Source organism: Bacillus rossius, chromosome 10 (genome assembly GCF_032445375.1).
Source record: "Bacillus rossius redtenbacheri isolate Brsri chromosome 10, Brsri_v3, whole genome shotgun sequence".
Lineage (NCBI taxonomy): Eukaryota > Metazoa > Arthropoda > Insecta > Phasmatodea > Bacillidae > Bacillus > Bacillus rossius.
The window spans coordinates 58,215,743-58,238,812 of record NC_086337.1 but is presented as its reverse complement, the minus strand read 5'-3'; the positions used below and the strand labels follow the sequence as shown (position 1 = coordinate 58,238,812).

Sequence of the window (23,070 nt, the reverse complement as noted above, 5' to 3'; positions counted from 1 at the left end):
CCAACTTAAGCAAACTCTCATAGAATTACTCATAAACATAAAATATAATTATGTTCTCCCTTTTGCAACGGTACCTCATATGACTATGTGGAAAAAAAGGTCAAATACTTTACAGTTCTTAAACTGTACACTTGGATAACTAAATAAGACTGCTTTTAGATCATGATTAAAAATTCATATGCTGTAGTCTCCTGTTATTAGGCAACTCACGTTACAGACAGGTCTACCAACATTGTTTCTCCAAAATGTATTACTGCTACTGGTCCATGATGTAAAACCTACCAGTAAAGTAGGCCTATATAGTGTAGACAACCAGCAAAATGTTACAATATCTTACTCTTGCATATGCACCTAAACGCTCCGGCAAAGCAACAGGCCCGACTAACGTACCACTGCGATGACTGCTCTTTATCAGAAGAAACTTCACAAGGATTATATATTTTTAAATGAAGACACAACTACATACAAAAATAATTTTATTTTTGTTTTTCGCAAATGTACAATCAACATTCAAGCAGTGTTCCTTTGAACTTATTATTTTACTCAAGAGTATTATTTACATGGAATTCAATGCACAAACTAATAATTCTGCAAGTTTGTCTTGACATTATTTGTACCAAATGTTTTGTAGTACCTACCTAGATGACAGGTATTTCAAAGTGTTTCACACAACTCTTCCGGAATGCTTGACTCATTTTGTGACACATGCTTTAATTAATGAATAAATATAAAATAATTTACTACTTTAGTTCAGTCAACAATTTCTGGGCAAATGCATGTGTGTACTGCAGTATCGATGCTAGATTTACAAAAGTTAAAGTCACCATACAAAATTAAAAAGTAATGTTAAAGACACAAAAATGTAAAATAAATATCTTAACCTTTTTAAATTATTTGCGATAATGCATTATTTTAAGTTGTAGATAATTTAAACTGTGAACAAAATGTTTATCTAATGTTCAAATAAAAATTTATTTGCAATTAGTTTTTATTCATTCACTTCTTAACAATGATCGATTAGTAAAGTTCTGAACTTATAAGTACATTATTAAATTAATTTTTAATTTTTCTCAAAACCTAGCTTGGCTCGCACGCTGAGAGAGCATTTGTTTGGAAAAGTATTTTCATAGAAAGAACTCCCATAGTCGGTATACGATAGTACACAGTATTACGAAAACACCAAGACCAGTTAATACTCCGCAAGTTACATTGAATGGCAGTAGGAAAATTACGATACCCAGCAAAAGGTATGTAATCATTTGACAGCCAACGAGCATGGTTCTTCTACACCCGGCCCCTGCACAAATACCGGACACTCCTCTCTTCAGGTGTGCAGTCGTGCCACTGCGAGGCACGCGTCGGTTGTCCCGGGTGGATTGTCTCTTTGGTGACGAGCACGCGGTGACAGACACCGGCGGGGCAGGGTCACGTGACGGGCCTCATGACGGAGCCCCAGAACATGAGCAGCCCCAGACACCGGCGGGGCAGGGTCACGTGACGGGCCTCATGACGGAGCCCCAGAACATGAGCAGCCCCAGACACCGGCGGGGCAGGGTCACGTGACGGGCCTCATGACGGAGCCCCAGAACATGAGCAGCCCCAGACACCGGCGGGGCAGGGTCACGTGACGGGCCTCATGACGGAGCCCCAGAACATGAGCAGCCCCAGACACCGGCGGGGCAGGGTCACGTGACGGGCCTCATGACGGAGCCCCAGAACATGAGCAGCCCCAGACACCGGCGGGGCAGGGTCACGTGACGGGCCTCATGACGGAGCCCCAGAACATGAGCAGCCCCAGACACCGGCGGGGCGAGGTCACGTGACGGGCCTCATGACGGAGCCCCAGAACATGAGCAGCCCCAGACACCGGCGGGGCGAGGTCACGTGACGGGCCTCATGACGGAGCCCCAGAACATGAGCAGCCCCAGACACCGGCGGGGCGAGGTCACGTGACGGGCCTCATGACGGAGCCCCAGAACATGAGCAGCCCCAGACACCGGCGGGGCGAGGTCACGTGACGGGCCTCATGACGGAGCCCCAGAACATGAGCAGCCCCAGACACCGGCGGGGCAGGGTCACGTGACGGGCCTCATGACGGAGCCCCAGAACATGAGCAGCCCCGTGGGCTCGTGCCGGATGAAGAAGAGGAAGGGCCGGTCGAAGCGCAGCACGACGCGGGAGCCGTCGCGCGTGACGGTGGCGGCGGCGACGGCCGAGGCGACTGTGCCGGTCTCCGTCACCTCGATCTCCACCTTGTGCACGAGGTCGCCCACGTAGAGCCCCGGGTTGTCGCCCTCCTGGACGGTGGAGTTGTCGTCCAGGGGCCGCACCCCGCCCGGGGACATGCGCCCCAGGTCGGCCTCCAGCGGGTCGAACAGAGCGCGCGCTCCGAGTTGCTCCACGGCGCCGCGCAGGTGGAAGGTGGACTGTATGCGCATGCGCGGCACGGACACGATCACCGGGGTCTCCTGCAGGGACCCCAGCAGGCTGTCCACGCGCTCCACCGTGAGGTTGCCCTCCAGCGCGCTGAACGCCTCCAGACCTCGCTCCAGCGGTTGCACCAGGTACATGACCACCTGCCCGCCCTTGTAGGGCAGCCCCACCGCCCGGCAGCCCAGCTCGTCGCTGCGAGCGTACGGCAGGTCGCCGCTGTTGGACATCATGTGCAGCTGCAGCAGCTCCGGCGGCTCGCCGGCCGCGCGCGGGATGGTGAAGGGCCGCCTGTGGACAGACCGGCGCGGCGTGGCAGAGCCCTGCACTTCACACACATGCAGGGGCGCAACAACAGGGGGGGCTAGGGTATTTTGCCCCCCCCCCTCTGAAACCTTGAAGTGGGGACAAACGGGGGCAAAGAAAGTGCTGTGTAATCAATTTTTAGTTAATAAAACTGCTTAAATAGCACCATTTTCCACCTTGAAATACAACTTTTCCCGGGGGAGGACCCCCGGACCCCCCCGCTTCAATAGGGGGGATCGATGATTCTTTATGAAAAGGTATACTGCCCCCCTTTTGGAAATTTAGTTGTTGCGCCCCTGCATACATGCACGTACTAGCTGCAGTACCCGGCGTTGCCCGGGCTGAGACATGGACAGAGCTATATATGACAATGTGGTGGACTTAGAGCAATGACACACAATTGCTGTATAGGCCCCATACATCATGACCTGTGATTTTCTGTTTACCCGTGGCGATCGGTTGAACGGTTTATAAGTTGATGCGCTGCAGCGCCATCTGGCGGTGAGTTACAAAATAAATGGACAGCATAAAACACTTCGATGTGCCAACTTTCACGGCGATCGGTCAAACGGTGTCGGAGTTTATCAACGTCATGCATACATACCAAATCCTATTTTATATACATAGATAAGATACACAGAATAAACAGCAAACCATCAATGACTGGTAGGCATTGGGGGATAATAGTCTTAAAGTCTTGTCGTAAGCATATAAATATTAATTAACAAAAAATTATAAAATTTCTGTGTAAAATTATATCAAAATACATATAACTTGAATTTGAATGTAATTTTTTAAAATTTCTTCAGTAGTTTAAATTAAAATCACATTATTGCTTATTCGCTCATTAATGATGATTTCAGGCCCTGTTACACAGTCAAACTTTCGTTCCCAACATGTTCCAGTTATGTTAAATCAGTTTATGACAACAACCGAAAACGTTACTAGCGCAGCCATTTTTGTTTTAAAAGTTGGATGGCTTTAGTTTACATAAAATATTTTGTATAAATAAGTATGTTGTATGTTTGACGGAATCAGACAAATAGAATCGTGCTTTACAAAACCTGAAATTGCGAGCGTTTACGATTCAACGAATCTTTTAGATGTCTAATTGCACAAGGGAGATGAAAAGAGTTATGAATGTAGAAATGTTAATAGGTATGTCACATGTTAATAAATTTATCTGTAAAAAGTGCATGATGTGTCAATACTTTGAACATAAAACTCAATTATGTGATTTAAACTCTTTTTTTTTGGATCACAAAATGCATTCAAATTACAGCAGGTTGAAATGATCCATCCTGTATTGCCATGTGTTATTTTAAGATCATGAAGGACGGGGTTTAAGGTAGCTAAACGCAATAATAAAACTTTGATAGTGTGACAGGACTTTGGATGTGCTTGAAATCAATTGTAGAATGTTATTTGATGGAGAGAATTGGAAGCCATAAATGGTCCAACTTTGTTGTCAAATACAGAAGTAGTAATTAACAACACTGATCAAGTTCAATAAATTGTATTCACGTGCCTGCATTTAGTGTAGACTTATTTGCATTTAATCTTAATCTATTCTGTGTCCTAATTCCATTACGAAAGCTGTAGAAGCAACACGGAGCAGAAAGTCGAGGGTGCGAACTCACTTGAACGTGGTCTCCGCGGGGAACGGGTACTCCCACTCCCCGTTGAAGTATATCGCACTGACGAGCAGCACCTTGGTGTCCGGGGGGAGGGCCTGGTCGAACAACTTGTTGATCCTGTGCTTGGTCTTGCTGCTGACCCACCTGCGACACGCGACAACCAATCAGGAGTCATTACTACTGAGAGTACCACAGGACACAACCTGATGCGACCACTGCTGCAATCATCGCATACTGTGACACAGCAGTGCCAAAGCATGCGCTTCAAATAAAAATAGGTACATCTCATTGGGACTCCTTCAAGTAACATTATTCGGAATACCAGACAGCTTAAAAATTTAACTATGATTCGTGTAAATAAATAGGTGAGATTATTATCAATATTTGGCAACAATTTATTACTGGATATTACAACTTTTTCATTCATCCTTGGGTGAAGATTAGCCATGAATTACTGCTGTGACCCTAATTATTCCCTATCCTCCCCCTCCAATAACGTTTCTGCTTTACACCTCTTCGGCAAAGATTTTGTCAGAGGCAGACACAACACTGATAAGTAGGGGCATGTATTTTTCGCGAGATTTAGAGACTAACTGAGACTTAAAACACTGGAGCATTGCCTGTCTATCGTTGTTTATCGAGTTTCTTTCAGGTACAACTCTACTTCAGCACACCAATCACAATAATTGAGTTCTGAAACAAACGCGTTCTGAATGGCTCGATCAAATAAGCTAATGGCTTCTCTTGCAGACGGTTACCATTACAATAAAGAAATCGCTGGTGCAGACATTACCATATTTGTAGTCTAATGGGTGTTCAGATTATTTTCGCGAAGAATGCTTGCCCCTACTGATAGGAGATGTCAGGGAAGTGCCTGTAGTAAGGGCCTGTCCCAGCATCTGCCTGGATGATCTCCGAGAAACAAGAGAGGGCTTTACTCGCTACTGCTCTTACACGCACTCAGAGGAGTCGCTGCAGATGTCGATGATGACACGGAGCCTGGTTGGATATCCCAGACGTCACCGCAGGTACTTGGCAATGGGTCATTAAATTAATAATCCTATGGTAAGTTATTCAGCGGCGGTTATTTCCATACACCTCCTCCCGCTGACTGGAGAAGGTATCTATTCCCAACCGAACGGTGTGCTGCCAAAGCTCTTCGATCCGCTCGTGCCGACGAGTCCCTGCGAGGCCATCCTGATGGTTGCTATTCATGGTCCCCAAGTCCCTCCAAGTACATACTGATTGTTGCTATCCACGGTCCCCAAGTCCCTCCTAGTACATACTGATTGTTGCTATCCACGGTCCCCAAGTCCCTCCTAGTACATACTGATTGTTGCTATCCACGGTCCCCAAGTCCCTCCTAGTACATACTGATTGTTGCTATCCACGGTCCCCAAGTCCCTCCAAGTACATACTGATCGTTGCTATCCAATGTCCCCAAGTCCCTCCAAGTACATCCTCATTGTTGCTATTCATGGTCCCCAAGTCCCTCCAAGTTAATGCTGGGACGGTCCCGAATTCAGGCTGGGCGTTCCTTTTCTGAATTCATCCTCGTGCCTTGTAGTCGTCCATCGCAAATGATCTCATTCGAGGGCGTATCCAAGATATTTTTTTTGGGGGGGAGGCATTGTTTTAGACATTGTCTAGAAGCCAATAGCGTGTTAGTTTGGTAGCCTAATAAATGCTACTTTACTTACAGCCCAGGACTAAAAATGTAACTGAAGTGGAAATACCCCTGTTCCTTATAATGCAATGAGGTTGCGGGGGTACATGTCTACGAGACGCAGACACACAAGGATGTGCGTTCAGAGACCCGCGAGGTGGTAGTTACCCGTTGATCTGGCCGGCGACCACGTCTCCGCCGGCGGCGAACTCGGCGCCGTACACCTCGGTGTTGAAGGTGTTCCTGCTGGTGTCGGCGAAGCCCTTGAGCACGGGGTAGCCGTACTGCAGGAACATGGCGCTGGCCACGTCCACCCGGGTGCCGGCCGAGGAGTGGTAGAGGCGGCGCGTGAGGCGGGCCACGGAGGGCAGCACCTCGTCGAGGCCCGGGCCGGGGTCGGGGCCGGACCCCAGGAGCGAGGCCAGCTCCTCGGCGGTGCGGCCGCGCGCGCCCAGCCACAGCAGGTGCAGCACCGCCGACACGCTCAGCGGCGAGAAGAGGAGCGTCCTCCCGGCGCCGGGCCGCCTCCTCAGCACCCGCTGGAGTCCCAGGGCGAGGTGCGTCAGGCGGCGGGTCACCACGAGGTCCGCCGGCGCCGGGGACTCCTCCAGGAACATGATGCTGGTGTCCGTCGAGTTGGCCTCGTCGGCCGAGGTGTCGTTGGCTGCCTCGCCCGCCGCCAGGGTGCACAGGGCTGCCGCCAAGAGCAGCGCTGTCGCCGGTCGCCGCATCGCCTGCAACGTCCGCGCGTCATTACTCAACCTCGTGCGTCCTCACCTTGCAAGCGTCAGTACTCGCAACATCTATCCTCGCGTGTCCTCACGTTACAAATACACTCATAATACCCGTCATTACTCAACCTCGTGGGTCCTCACGCTGCAAATACACTCGTTTTACCAAACTCTGACACGATGTTTAACGTAGAACTCTTTTTAATGTATGCAAATTGTGTTTTCAACTACATTTCTAGACGCGAATCACACGTAGTTTCCTAACCCGCCGCTAGAATTCGTGGTCGAAGCAGCTACGTCTGCAATATAATCATTCGATTTGCAGAACGAAAGGTAAACTACACAATGACGCGGTCTTTGAATGATTCGTGCACTGGGGAATTTTGATTTAATAAAATTTCAAAAAAATACGTCATTGCAGTCTTGCACTTTTTTTTGTCACGGAGAAAAATTCATAAATGCAAAATAAGAGCTAAAAAAATTAAACATTAACATACAAATAAAATCCTAAATCAGATGGTGTCACACAGATAAAAACAACGATAAATCTAAACTGGCATTATGAACAACACCACGACGACAGCAAAGACGAACACGTTAAAAATTAAATATCAGACTGCACAAGAGTTCCGTGGAAGGAAATTAGTCATAAAAAAATTCATAACAGCACAGACGAATACAATGGGCTATCCAAAACCAGACAGTTTCCAAAAAAAAAAAAAAACAGTAAATGCAGACATACAACAAAACCTGGACAACGCAGCAAATATGCGAACACAAAGATAAAGATAAATATATATTTTGGAAAACATAATGACGACAACACTGGCGAACACAGTAGGTGTCCTATGACAGATGCGACGTTTCGGAAACTGGAATATGTTCCCGTCATCAGGCACAACAAACAGACCGATATCGGACACTGGAAAACAACAGGGGTTTATATATGCTTGATCTCCTCCTTAAATGTTACCCTCATCCCTTAAGTGATGCCTCTTCACTCTGACTATAACTAGTGTGTGTGTATATAATAATAATAAGATTAACGTCAGGGTCACATTTTCATAACATAAGTTGTAGTAGGCCGTCATAACAAAATATTTGTAATAACTAGTACTGAAACTTCGCGATGTTACTTTTTTAGTGACGTTAAACATTTTAACCGTATAATTAATCATAATAATAAAAAAAGTTTGTCCGTCTGTGTACATGTTTTTTTTTTTTGGGTAGGTCCGTTCACACCTCAAAGAGATTTTTTTAAAAGTTTTTCGCACATAATATCGTGTCGCAGTTCAAACTTGAGGTGGTTTTTTTGTTACTTCTGCATTATGTGTACATACACAGATATTGTTTTATCATTCTTCAGTTTTTAAAATGTCATGCCATATCCCGTAAAATTAATAATAATAATAATAATACAAATTTAGATATTATGAGTATAAAATGGAATGAAAAAAAAACTCAACTGAAATTCCACTAGTAACACAAAATGCGTGGAGGCATATGAAAAGTTTCCTACGAATTCTGCACAATATTCCGTACAATTATTCAAGTAGAAACAACTGTTAGACTCTTTTTTTGGTTCACCGTTGCCATGCTTGTTCCAATTGTAAAATTTTAAAATCAGCAAATTTCATTTTAACAATATTCCCCTCTCCACATCAGTCATAAGGGAGGCCGTAAACATTGTTTGGTTCCGAAACTTAATCGGAACCGTATTCTACATTTTAATAGTTTCTCTGTGGTATTTTTGTGCAATATATATTATGCGTTCTTCCTGGCTTAACAAAGGCATAATAAAAAGCTAAATATTCTTTAAACCTTATATTGTAAAAGAAGAGATAGCATATTTTGATTTATAATTTTTCCTGTTAATCTTAAAATTTATGTCTACTAGGAGGTTGTAAGGCACCTGATTAACAATTGTGAATATAACGAACACTTTAATTTAATGCAAATACAATTTTAACTTAATAAACCAATTTCTTTTAATATCGTGCAAAGGAAAATTATTTCTTATATATGTGTGGAATGATAAAAAATGTTTAACAAAAATTTTCTAATCTAATGTGTCAAAGGCGTGCGTTTTCGTCAGCGCGATCCAGCAATTGACATATTTCTCTAGCGACATCTAGTTGCGAATTTTGTACTTCAATGAGCATTGTTTTTATAATTATATTTGAAACTAAATTTGGTATAAAAAACCTTTTTAATGATATTCTATAACCTGATCGTTGTACTTTGTAAGTTGTAACTTCATCTTGAATAAATTACAGCATACTGAACGAAATTTTGACTATATATTGGGTAATTATAGCTAAAAAAATAAAAATAAAATAAAACCAACAGTTAAATAAAAAAGTTCTAAATGTACAAAGAACTTTTAATTCGAGTTTATATACTCACTTTAAAAAATTTTTATTCCCTTCCCCACTTTTTCCCCCAATATATCAACAAACCCTAGACAAATTTATCTCATATACGAACTTGAAAATTATTTTGGGCCTTAATGCCTACCTACCAAATTTCATGACGATCCAAGCAACGGTTCGAAAGTTACGTCGGACAAAATAACATACAAACATACATATATACATACATACATACATACATACATACATACATACATACATACATACATACATACATACATACATACATACGAACGCCGATTAGCTCAAGTTGAATTGAAGAGCTCGCTCGCTTCGCTCGGTCGTTTACTAAGGGTTACAAATCATGTCAATGTAATTGTGGCGCGAGCCTTGTAAACCTCACGTGTGTGAGGCATGTTGTGGCTATAAGAACGAAACACGGTTCTGGAATGCCTGGGACCAAACAACAAATTTCCCTGGATGACGCTGCTGCTGTTTCGACATTGGACTTTCTTCGTGAGGCGTGGCTGGGTTGGATGCATTCTACCAAGCCTGAGGCAGGGTCTGCATGGATGTGACGAGCTGACACTCACAGGAGCCGGCTGCCCTATCATAGGGACAGACCTGTCGTACCGGCCATGAGGCGAGGCGGGGTGGGGGAAACGGGAGCACCCCGAGAAAACCCACCATGTTTCCCATTCGTAGGGACCGGAAAAATTCGCGGGTTCAATTACCCCCAGGATGAACTCCATAGTTCTACGTACACTCGGTCAAATGCCACCCACTCATTGGCTGCCGTCTTGTGAGACGTCCCAACGTAGCAGCCTGTGATTCGATACAGCTTTGGTTGGGTGTTTCACATTGGCCCAGAGTCATCCAGGTGAGTTGTGAGCCAATAGCAGAGGCAGCACTGAGGTATAACGATTTGTATTTTAGCCTATCGCGAAATGAATTCGCGAACTTTCCGGTCTCTACACATTCGTAAATAATTCCTGGTTACACCCCGCCGGGAATAGAACCCCTTTCACCACCAAGTGTGCAATATTGTTTCTTACTTGTAATGTTGTTCGTCAGGAACGAAGCCAGGTGTCCGGACCCGCTCCCCTCCCTTTCCCAGGATTTAAAAAACCAACAAGCGAAGACATAACTTGTTATTTTAAAAGAATTATTTATAGTGATCCACAGTAGACTATACAATACTGTATTTTCTCCCCATCATAGCTGGACACGCGGCTGGTATTGTATCTCCAAGTAGACTGTATTTAATGTTGGTTTGCACACATGTTATACAGTAAGCATTATCTTTCGTAAACACTTGACATTCAAATGCATGTACTACTAAAAAAAAACATTAATATGTATGACTTGTTTGAACGAAATCATAAAAATATTGACTTAGTAAAAAATAATATAAAAAATTGGTTGTCAGTAAAGTCGGTTTACGGACGATAGTTTAACGTGACAACGTCATAACAAAACATTGATGAAATGATTGCATACTTTTATGAATAAAATTGAATCGTTTTTATTGAATTATCACTATTTTGCATGGATACAAAGAAAGAGTGAAATGAAATCTACAATTTAATTGATATATTTACTTTTATTTGCACTCAATTCAAATATGTTTATTAATTTAACGAAGAGATTATTTTAACTATTACTTTTATACATGTTTGCTATTTAACTTCTTCCAATCTGTGTTATTCTGTTAAGAATAGGACGATGATAGGAAAAGTAGGAAACGAATGGGAATGTTTCAAGTTTAATGTGCCTCGAAAAAGTCAAATCGATGGTTGTTCCAATCGAGTGGAAGAGAGATAGATGCGGCGCAAGCGTATAATGAGCGTAACGGGACACGGCGTAACGGGACAACGTGCGTAACGGGACACTTTTTCGAGCGTGCAGCCGGCGTTCATCGATTCATTAGACGTTGTCACGTCAAAAATTATTATAAACCGAAATATAGTAGCCTACATTCAAGCAAAATTCTCACCTAAAATTCATGTGTGTAAACGTTGGAAACCTATAAGTATACTATTCGCTGGGATTATACGGCGACAATAGTTTAATATTCAGTTGCTCATGAAACACGGTGTTGTATCATGATTCTGCTGGAACCCTCCTTCACGAAAGTCTGGCCTTGTATGCATACTTGGAGCTGGAGTGTCGCAGTGGAGTGGAGCGGGCTTGCGACACACACATGCGACCAACCAGGTTCCTTGGGTTCCGTCGAGCCTCGTCCAGCCAACCATCGAGCAGCGAAGGTTCCTATCAGACACGCCCCCTCTGGCCGACCATACACACAGCCAGGAAGATAACAGTCGCAACTCAATGCTCTTTTTTCTCTTCATTATATTATACGTGGCCTACAGTTCTACGCCAAACGGCCAAAGGTTCAAGTTGCTTCAGTGCAATCATCAATTCAATTCGTAGGTAATCAAATATCAGCATGTAAATGTCACACCCATGCCTTACCCGGGACTCGAACCCGGGACCCCTCGCACCGTAAGCCGGTGTGCATCCGACTACGCTACGGAGGTCGGCAAAAACCCCAATACTCTGACTGACGCCCTTATTTTCTTTGGACATCAGCGAACTGTGCTGTATTCATCGGCAACCTGACAACCTTAAAAGTCTTTAACGTTTCGGAAGTTAATGTTGACAAACTTGATTTTTATTTTTCTTGTGGTCGTTCGTTGCTGGGAATATTCACAATTTACGTTTTTTTTTTTTTGTAATACCGAACAACAAAAATCAGAAATTGCACAGCCGAAAAGTATGAGTGTTGAAAATCATAACTAAAGTTTCAATTGCAAAAAATACACACGGGCACAAATATGCACATGACAGCCATGCTTATTTAATTGCAACCAAGATGATTAAAAATTGTCAAATATTATTCCAAAGTAAATTTTGTCAATATACCCAATACGCCACTTATAAATTCTGTCACTCTGTCAAATATTTGTCTCCAATATATTTGTAAACAGTGTTGGGGGGGGGGGGGGAGTACTGGACGGAAAAATTGCTTCCAATTTTCTGCATAAAATATATTCGGACAGATTACATCAAATATGTTTTAAGTCCTATCAAAGTTTAATTTTTGTCTGAGCTATCTCAATCTTTTCAATTTTAATCTCAATTCTGAAATCAAACAGTGCTGGATGAAATTTTTGAACTTATTATATTTGTGAATTTTTAAATTTTTTGGATGTTTATAAATCTAAATTACAATAATATTCTTTACATAACGAAATAAAACGGCGAGTTTTTATTTAAAGTTAAACAAACATAGTTTCATTTTTACACGTAAAATGTTTTTGCATACGACATTCACATTAACATTATTTTAGTTACTTAACTTTTATAACAATGCACTCTCCGCCCTTTTAAATATTTTTTTGTGACAGAAAAAAGGCTGTCATTCCCGTGTTTAGATTTTGATTGGCCGATCGCCTCCAACATCCCACATACATATTTTAGAACCAGTCCTTTATTCAAAATATTTTATTGAAAATCGCGTCATTGAACACGCCAAACCAACATGTACGCGGTTGTGACGTTTTGACACAACATAGTGGAAGCTGCTGGAAGCGAGTGTGACATATATTTTTTTTTTTCAGTTCGGGAAAAAAAGCGGGGATTTTCTGTCCTGGATAGAGTATAGGGCCTTAAACGGTTTTTCTCCCACGAGGGGCCAGCTGCGAGGAATCCCTGAACCACGCGGAGTGGCGTGACTGGGAATTCCCACCGCCTCATTTGGTGGTGCTAGGAATGTGGCCGCACACAGAAGACGCAGGAAGTTACGTGCAAGCCATTAAAGGCGGTCGCCCGGCTGATAGCTGCGTGGAAACTGAACATAAACACTCTAGGCTACAGTGAGCCACTTTTCCAGTCGCCATACGCTAGATACAACATTTGAAAAATAAATAAAACCTAACGAGCCCCCGAGGTGCTTGTAAATTTACATAAAGATTTTTGACGTGACAACGTCTAATAAATCGATGAACGCCGGCTGCAATCACGAAAAAATTTGTCCCGTTACGCACATTGTCCCATTACGCACATTGTCCCGTTACGCTCATTGTACGCTTGCGCCGCATCTCTCTCTCTTCCACTCTATTGGAACCACCATCGATTTGACTTTTTCGAGGCACATTAAACTTGAAACACTCCCATTCGTTTCCTACTTTTCCTATCATCGTCCTATCCTTAACAGAATAACACACATTGGAAGAAGTTAAGTAGCAAACATGTATAAAAGTTATAGTTAAAATAATCTCTTCGTTAGGTAAAGTAATAAACATATTTGAATTAATGAGTGCAAATATAAAAGTAAAATTATCAATTAAATTGTAGATTTCATTTCACTCCTTCTTTGTATCCATACAAAATAGTGATAATTCAATAAAATGATTCAATTTTATTCATAAAAGTATCCAAACATTTCATCAATGTTTTGTTATGACGTCACGTTAAACTATCGTCCGTAAACCGACTTTACAGACAACCAATTTTTGGTTGTTCTATGCTATCAAAGGACACAGATTGGGACAGTAAATCCGAGTTGAAAAATTTATTCGTACCAGGGAGGTTCAGACTATTGTCTACCCATCCATGACATCAGCGGTTCACGTGGGCCAATCAGCGATCAGTATAGGCCTACGTCAAAGGAATCTTCGCAAATTTACGGGTATTAAGTTTGTGACTTTGAACATGAAGAATCCAAGAAAATAAACTTGGTATACTAACAAATATTCAAAAACTTGTTAAGACTCCTGCAAAAAACACTCTTATTTCTTCTGCGAGTGTGTTTATCGTATAAAACAGAACTCGAAAGTCTAAGTACGGCTTATAAGAAGATCCATTTATCTGAGATTACGAACTCTACGTTTATCTGAAGTGAATTCTTCGTAGAAAATTCAGTAACTCTGCAATGACTCCTAATTACCAAGAGAGTAATGACTCCGGTGTGTTCGTCTGTTGTGTCCAGGTGACGTGGCAACAGCGCAGTTGCGCAGTTCCTTTGTCATCCGGCGCGACAGTCGACAAAATGGCGGTCACGTGCCGTCTCGCGGGACGTGCGCGCGCATGCGCGGGGGAGTGTCCCAGTGTTGCCAGACGTACCCGTACACGTACCCTGATTACTATGTCTATACCCGGTACCCGAGAAGTTCCGCTCGGATACACAGATATAGGCCTACCCGTATTTAGGAAAAAGTAAAAAGTTAATAGTAAAAAAAATTGGTTGTCTGTAAAGTCGGTTTACGGACGATAGTTTAACGTGACGTCATAACAAAACATTGATGAAATGATTGCATACTTTTATGAATAAAATTGAATTATTTTATTGAATTATCATTATTTTGTATGGATACAAAGAAGGAGTGAAATGAAATCTACAATTTAATATATACATTTACTTTTATATTTGCACTCATTAATCCAAATATGTTTATTACTTTACCTAACGAAGAGATTATTTTAACTATAATTTTATACATGTTTGCTACTTAACTTCTTCCAATGTGTGTTATTCTGTTAAGGATAGGACGATGATAGGAAAAGTAGGAAACGAATGGGAGTGTTTCAAGTTTAATGTGGCTCGAAAAAGTCAAATCGATGGTTGTTCCAATCGAGTGGAAGAGAGAGATGCGGCGCAAGCGTACAATGAGCGTAACGGGACAATGTGCGTAATGGGACAATGTGTGTAACGGGACAAATTTTTTCGTGCGTGCAGCCGGCGTTCATCGATTTATTAGACGTTGTCACGTCAAAAATATACATTGAAAAATATTTACTTGGAATGGAAAACCAATTTCGGTGGAAAACCAACTTGTCCCTGGCCGTAAAGCACCGACATTAAACATCCCTGCATTTTCGAAAACAATCTCAACTACGTTTTATTACTAAGGATTTCTGGAGGAACACAGGACCATGCTGCAGCTAGTATCAAGTAAACATAAAGAATAAACAGCATTAGCCCCTCTTAAGACTTAAGGCCCTTCCGGGGTTATTAATTAATTTAGATTTGTATGGTTTTCCTTCTAATTTTGACTATCATTAAAATAAAAGAAATTTTTTTTTTCCTTGAACCATTTTTATAAACTGCCAGAAATTATTATATTTAATTCAATTATTGATATATTTACGGGCGTGGCTTGGAAATCTCCTGAGGTCCATTCAGGATGTAAACCTGAAGGGTGGTCCGTCCAGAACGGAGAGCGGTATTCGGCCCGATCGTCTCGGAAACCGCCCGGCGACCCAGCCCTTCATATGAAACATTGGCTAGTATTTTTATAGGTAAAACAATTACATAATTAATTTAAATCAGTATATTTATATAGTAAAAGAAACTACTAAAAAATAGAGCTATAAAATAATATAAAACCTAATAATATTCATCCATTAATACCAACATAACTGTTTACATAAATACGAAAACATAACCTCAAAATGAACGCGAATAGTGACTATTACATACTAATGCACTGGTTTAACAATTATTTATTAGAGAATGAATTTTTGACACATATTTAGGAACTTTGTGCCCGTGTGCGCGATGGAATTTTAATATATATCTAATCGGAAATTATGTCCCGTCCACCATTTTTGTTTTGTTGCGATAACGTCAAAGATGTGTGAAACGTGATTGGTTTGAGGAATATTTAATTCCAGTCGGACCATCGCACCGTGCGCTGTTGTGGTTGCGGAAACAACTACGAGTCAGAACCGCGCTCGGGATTCGATCAGCGATAGCCTGCCACACCCCGAGGACTGAAACAGTTCGTGTCGAACTCTGCTGATCAGGAGGACAATGCTTTATCACCAAAATACATCATTCCCAGGGCGTTTCCAGCTCCAAACAGAAAGGGGGAGGGGAGCATAATTTTTTTTGACGTGACGTCTAATAAATACATGAACGTCGGCTGCACACACGAAAAAGTGTCCCGTTATGCTCATTGTTCCGTTACGCTGTCGGCGAGTGCAGTAATAATAGGTTATGTTACGATTGACTAAAAAATTATGGTGATTCATATAATTGATGATAGATATTTGATTACAGTTTATTTATATGAAAACTTGTTCATAATTATATTTAAACTTTATAGCTAAACGCCAGTTTTTAAAATTAATTAAACAAGTCATCTACACGTGAACTGTTTCGTCGACTGTTTATAAAGTCAAGTGAAAAGTTAATGTGGTTTTTATTGCTTATTACAACAACAATTTCGGCTATAAAGGTTAATTATTATTCCATTTTAAAAATCTGATTACTAGTATAATTTCAAGTAAGTATTTATTCTTTTATTATTAAAATAAAAATGATACAATTTTATTCATAAAAGTATGCAATCATTTCATCAATGTTTTGTTATGACGTTGTCACGTTAAACTATCGCCCGTAAACCGACTTTACAGATAAACATTTTTTTTTATTCATTGTAAATAAATATGGCGGTGTTGATAAAAGGAAAGACCATAAACAAGTCAACGGTATTTATTTGTACGCCGCCATATTTTTCGTTTTGCCGTGTGTCTGTGAATGTTTATTCTGGACAACTCATGATAACTAATGGTCAATTAGGTTACGTTAGCTACATTATAAACACTTTAAATCATTGTAGACGGTTGATTTGGTTAGGATAGCTACAATAAAGATACTGTGAAATCATGTAAACGGTTTCCTAGCCCTGGATAGCTACATATTAAAAAGTTATTTGCTAAGCAACCATAAAATGATTTTACAGTATTTTTAATGTAGCTATACTTACCTAATTTAACCAACCATCCACAATGTTTTGAAGTATTTATAATGTAGCTAACCTATCTTAATCGACAGCAAAATTTAATGCCACACCGGTTTATACAATGAGATAGAACGGGAAAAAAAGCTAGCAAGAACGTCGGGTAACTTCGGGTGTGGCTCTCTCGTCTGTGAAATGGCTTCCCGTCGATAAGACCCGTGTAAATAATGACACGTGGGTTTGTTTACAACTGGTAACTTCTCCCGTCGTTACAGGATTTTCGAAGTTAATCTTCTTTAGCTGCGTTATGGAAAAAAAATTGCTACAGTGAATTTATATGATGCGCGCTCACCACGCAACGAAATTTTCACATGATGAAAAAAAAAAGGTCCTATACAAATAAAAACTATATATTTGAATTTGAATCTTATACTTTAGTGCTTGATATTGAATACTGGTCGATTTGATTACAAACCTTTATTTATTATGAATATTAGTGCTATATATCGTGTTTATAAACTTTCTCATGTGTAATTTCAAGTGTATTTATAGAAGTGAGGTTATTTTTCGTGTGTATAATTTATTTGATTATAAATAATTACATTATTCGAAAAATATAAAATTAATAGATTAGAATAAAAATTCAGCAAAATTTATGGATTTGCATTTTTAATTTAAAATCGTCTCGAATATTATATATACTAAATTAATTATACACGTGTTTATATGAATATCGAATACTGAGTAATTATTTAATATATATTTTTTTATTTGATTGAATTTATACTTTACCAACCGAAATCATGTTATTACTTCAGTCCTTTTTATTTTATTTTCTATTAATTATTTGCATGAAAAAAATAAAGTTAATTTTTTATTATGCCAAGTAAGCATAACATCTAACGCGCACTTTTTTTCCCGTCATTCAACGCAAACTTATATGTTGACGTGTCACATGTTTAATGCTCTAGTCGTGACATGTCAAACGCTCGCCACATCGAAAACACGAGATTTAATTGCTTCTACACCGCGTCAGTTACACCCGCCCATGAGCAATGGTGGACACAAGGGGAGGGAGTGAGGCAGGGTTCCTCTCCATTTATCCCCCCCCCCCCCCAAATATGGAAATTTTTTTTCAAAATATCAATGAAAGGGTAAATATGTAGTTGGGCGATATGTGTTAACAAATTTTTTAAATCCGAAAATACTTTTATTCTATGCTCTTTAACTTCCTCTTTTCATTAAACCCGGTGGAGATAAGAAGTTCCAAATACTTTAGGAGATATTGAATTTTTTTAATTTTCATCACAATATCTGTGCATTCATGCGGCATTGACAATTGTTTCTTGTTTACGAGTATCAATTTTTTTTTATTGGAGAATGTTATATGATTTATTTGTTATTGGGATATTGTTGCGCAAGTAATAAGTAAAAAAAAACATTACGCGAGTTCCTACTGTTCATCCTTTGTCCCGGTTTGTTTGGTCAGGTCAGCTACATTATAAATACTTTAAAACTAAACAACCATTAAAATTAATTTATATTATTTTTAATGTCTGCTTAGTCTGAAAGTATTAATAATGTAACTGACCTGACATAATCGACCATTTTAATTAATTAGGCATTCACGAACACACGGCAAAATAAAAAAAATTGCTAAGGTCGAATGATTGCACAGGTCTTGTATTGCAAAATAAGAACGGCGATATCTCCTAAAGTATTTGTAATTTATTATCTCCACAGGGTTTTATGAAAAGAGGAAGTTAAAAAGCATAGAATAAAAGTATTTTCGGAATTTTGAATTTTTTTTTTTTTTTTAACAAATATCGCCCCACTACATATTTACCAATGAAAGCAGTATGTTATTTCGGGAAATGCAAGGTGAGCTGTTACAACACATGAGACTACAACAGTGTGAGAAGTAGCGTCACCTTACAGCTACTTCTGCAGGCCCTTATGTCAGAGTGTGAGTGTTAATAGTAATGTAAGTTCTTTCAATAAGATGTACAAATTTTTTTTTTAAATGCGTACGTGTACGTTAGAAGTTATACTTAGGCCTACTTTGCGTAGGAAAAAGAAACTCACTACTTTTGCAAGCAAATAACCAATAGAAATAAAATAATAAAATGACTAGGGTTATGTTATAAATACAGTAGGTAAAGTGTAAAAAACAATTAAATTAAAAAAATTAAACACATACTCAATATTCAAAATTAATATAAACATGTGTATAAAATCATTATTTAATCTACTAAAATAATATAAACCAATTTAAATTAGTAAGGAAAATCAATAAATATGCTGAATTGTTTTTCTAAAGTATTAATCTTAATTATTTTTTAATTAAAATTTATAATTTATAATGCAAATAAATTATACACGCGGGTACATAACCTCACTTAATACACTTGAAAATACACATGAAAAAGTTTATAAACACGATAGTTATTACTAATAATCACAATAAATAATCTTTTAATTATATGGACCCGTATTCATTATCAATCACTAAAGTGTAAGCTTTTAAAGCACATATATAATATTTTTTTTGTATGGAGCCATTTTTTACAACCCGTGAAAATTTCGTTGCATTGTGCGCACGCATCGTAAAAATTCACTCTCATAATTATTTCATAAAGCGCCTACAGAAATACAACTTCAAAAAATATTTTTTCCCCAATCTCTCTCCCCCCTCACACTCCTAGGGAGAAAAGCGCCTGAACCCACCCATGGCCATGAGAGACTGCTTCTAGCCATGTTGGCATTGAGTATGGAGAACCGGATTACGTGACATTTCTCCAAGCACTTGCTGCTTTTTCACTCTCTCGAGGTTGGCAGAATGATGTTCAACATGGCGTGGCTATTTTTTTTTTCCAGGCGCAATTACGCACGCTCAGCACTGCAGTAACCCGCGTTCTCATTGGCTCCCCCCCCCCCCCCACACCTATCACCGCAGCCAATAACAAAACCATCCAAAGCAATACATAAAGGACCCGCCTAGCCAGGACATAATTTAAGTGTTAGTGAGGCAGGATGATAGGTGCGACGCTCGCTGGTGCTTCTAGCGCGATATCGCCTCTAAGCGCAAGGCTGTGGACTGAAACGGAGTCTTCTAGATATGCATATGGCAACTATGAGATCGAGTTGTAACCACTACATTAAAATGCAAGTCCCTTTGATGATTTCAATAATCTGTACCGTGTGTTCAATGCCTGAAAACTATTCTAAAACACGCGTTTCATAGCTATTACCATTATTCTAAAAATACAGTTTTTAAAAACGAAATCCGGAAAGAGAACTGATCCGATCTCGGAGTAGGTATTCTTGAACACTCAGGCAGTGGCGGATCCAGGATTTTGGTTTGGGAGGGGCTTGACCCAGCTGAGGCTAGGCTTTATCAATGCAAACACTAAAACAATAGTGGATCCAGATGCTTTTGGAGGGGGCTTGAGCCCCTTAGCCCCCCCCCCTCCCCTCTGGATCCGCTACTGCACTCAGGTATCTGGAGTAGTTATTAAAATACCCGTGGTTTGTTCTGAAGTTCTGCGCACCGTGTGTGTGTGTGTGTGTGGCCGGGTCAGCCTAGTCGGCGCGTGTACTCACCGAGCGAGGAGCCAGCAGTTTCCCCAGGTGCAGGTCGCGCAGATGCTGTGTCGACGGCTGGGCCTGGCGTGTGAGTTGCTTCGAGGCCGACCGCCACTTTATAACCGCCCGCGATAACCAGGCGGCTGTCGCGGCTTGTGTAGTGACCTCACCGCAGGTTCCCCCTCTCCGGCTCCCGTGGTTCCCCCCACTCCGCGCGCCCGGGCGGGCCGCGTGCTCATCGGCGCACCTGCAGCCTGTCTGCCCGGGCCACTCCTCCCCTCCCCCCCGCCGCAGCGAGGAGTCGCGCGTAGTGGCAGCCGCCCGACTCTAATCACCGAGACTGACACCTAGTTCTTTGAAGTAGTTACGGGCCCGTCCGCTAGATAGGTAGTAGTTTTCATAATATATTGCTGACATAACTACTTTAATTTATTTAGAGAAGTAATGTATAAGTAGAGACAGGAAAAATTCGCGGATTCATTCGGTGATAGGCTAGAATTCAAACACATATACCTCTTAGATGATTTTGCTATTGGCTTACTGTTAATCTGGACGCATCTCAACCAATTATAAACCCTCAACCAAAGAAGGATCAAATCACAGACGAACCAGCCGAGACGACTGACATGTCGGCAGCCAATGAACTTACGTTATTTGCTCGAGTGTACAGGGGCATGTGCAGTCTATCCTGAAAGCCATCGAAACCGCGAAATTTTCCGGTCTCTATGTATAAGCTATTTATCAGGCAAACAAACCAGTGAAAATTCACTCCATTTAGGTAGTCACTAATTTTGTGGCGTGTAATACGAGTTTTTGCACTTCCTACTCCTTTATTTATTACTTGACGGTTTATTACAAAACAGCATTAAGTATTTTCGCATCGATTAAATAAGTTTTGCGCCGCCAAAGAAATAACTTAATATAACAAAAAAAAAGTATTACGAACAATTAGTTATATAAATAAACTGAAATCAAAACAATGTCAATAAATTGTTAATTCGAAATGACGAAATTGGACCAATAAATCCAATTTTTTAAATTTGCTGCTTTTAAAAAGCCCGCCTTAACCTGTTTGATATTATAGAAGATTTTCTCACACGAAGGTTGGCCAGGTTCTTGCACGCTTGGCTCAGGCGGAACGTGACAAAGAGTCATGCTTTTTCGTGCGTGCAGCCGGTGTTCATCGATTTACAAGACGTTATCACGTCAAAAAGTATAAGTTCGAGATCGTGTAGCGCCAGAACATGTTGGCGCAAAATTCAGAGGAATCATCTTTGGATCGTTCAAGGCATGGGCCTCTCTGGTAAGTAAATTTAGGGGGGGGGACATGGGATGTAAATATATTTGGCGAAGAGAAGTAAAAATATACAAATATAATGTATTGTATGTAATGTAATAATAATAGAAACAATGCAATGATAATAATGTAATGTTGATTGAAGAATTGTTTAGAATGAAATGAAGGGGGAAAAAAATTACCCTTGAGTGCTATTGTGTTCCCTCCACAGTAAATTTTTGGAGGGGACATGTCCCCCCCCATCCCCCCCCGCCAGAGAGGCCCATGGTTCAAGGGCGAAAATAACCACGTGCTGGACGATCGTAATGGCGCAACTGGCTGTGGTTTGGGCTGGCCGCGGGGCGCGGGAAGTCGAGGCCGGCGTACATTTCACTCGGCACGCGGCCGCGACGGACGGTTTTCCCAGCTGGCGCATTCTCTCCGCGGTGACGGAAAAAGAGATTGTAAGCTCGGGTTGTAGTGGCAGGGGGGAAGGGGGCAGGGGGCGAACCGCAGGCAATTCCCTCCCGTATGAATGGTGACTAGGTCTAGTAATCTGGCGCGGCCCGGGGCTGGCATGAGGGCATAACCCTGAGGGCATGACCTCTGGTGTCCATCTAGCAACCCCGCTCCCCTGCCCGAGTGACGCAAGCGGCGACGTAACAGCGGGAGGCAGGAAGCTCAAGGGGGTGGGGGGGGGGGGGGAGGGGCATCCTGCCAGGCGACCACAGCCACGTATTTGGGCCGAGAGAGCGAAGTAAACAAGAGTCCGGGAAAAATTCGCAGAGCCGAAGCTGTCGAATTGGCGGGAATCTTACGTCTCATCAAAAAAAAAAAAAAAGTTATCGGTAAAGTCGGTTTACGGACGATAATTTTACGTGATAACGTCATAAGAAAACATTGACGAAAAATTACATACTTATTTTAATTTTCAAATAATTATTTACAGTTTATGTGCAAGTTTAATTTAAATAATTTTTTCAATATAATCACGAACAATTAGTAGAGAGCCGTGAATTTCGCGGATTCAATGACCTCCAGGATAGACTCCAATATCCTCTACACACTCGAGCAAATGCCAACTGTTCATTGGCTGTTTACTTGTGAGTCGTCTCGACTGGGTGGCCTGTGATTCGACACTTCTATGAGTGAGGGGCTCTAATTGGCCCTCAGTCCTCCAAATTAACAGAGAACCAATGACAGAAGCAGCACTAAGGTATAATTATTTGAATTTTAGCATAACACGAAATTAATCCGCGAAATTCGCTGGTCTCTACTTGTGTTAAAAAGCCCGCCTCAACCTGTTTGATATTATA

The 23,070-nt window shown here is 41.1% G+C and overlaps 1 protein-coding gene across 1 annotated transcript; it reads right to left on the bottom strand.

Annotated features, from left to right (window-relative positions):
• Positions 1 to 459: 459 nt before the first annotated feature.
• On the bottom strand, positions 460 to 20,621 carry LOC134536267 (serine protease inhibitor 28Dc-like). The gene is made up of 4 exons (XM_063375979.1): positions 20,497 to 20,621; positions 6,208 to 6,773; positions 4,377 to 4,517; positions 460 to 2,721 (listed from the first exon to the last, which is right to left on the bottom strand). The coding sequence occupies exons 2-4, from the start codon at positions 6,768 to 6,770 to the stop codon at positions 2,076 to 2,078; spliced, it is 1,350 nt and encodes a 449-aa protein (XP_063232049.1). The 5' UTR covers positions 6,771 to 6,773; positions 20,497 to 20,621; the 3' UTR covers positions 460 to 2,075.
• Positions 20,622 to 23,070: the final 2,449 nt, after the last annotated feature.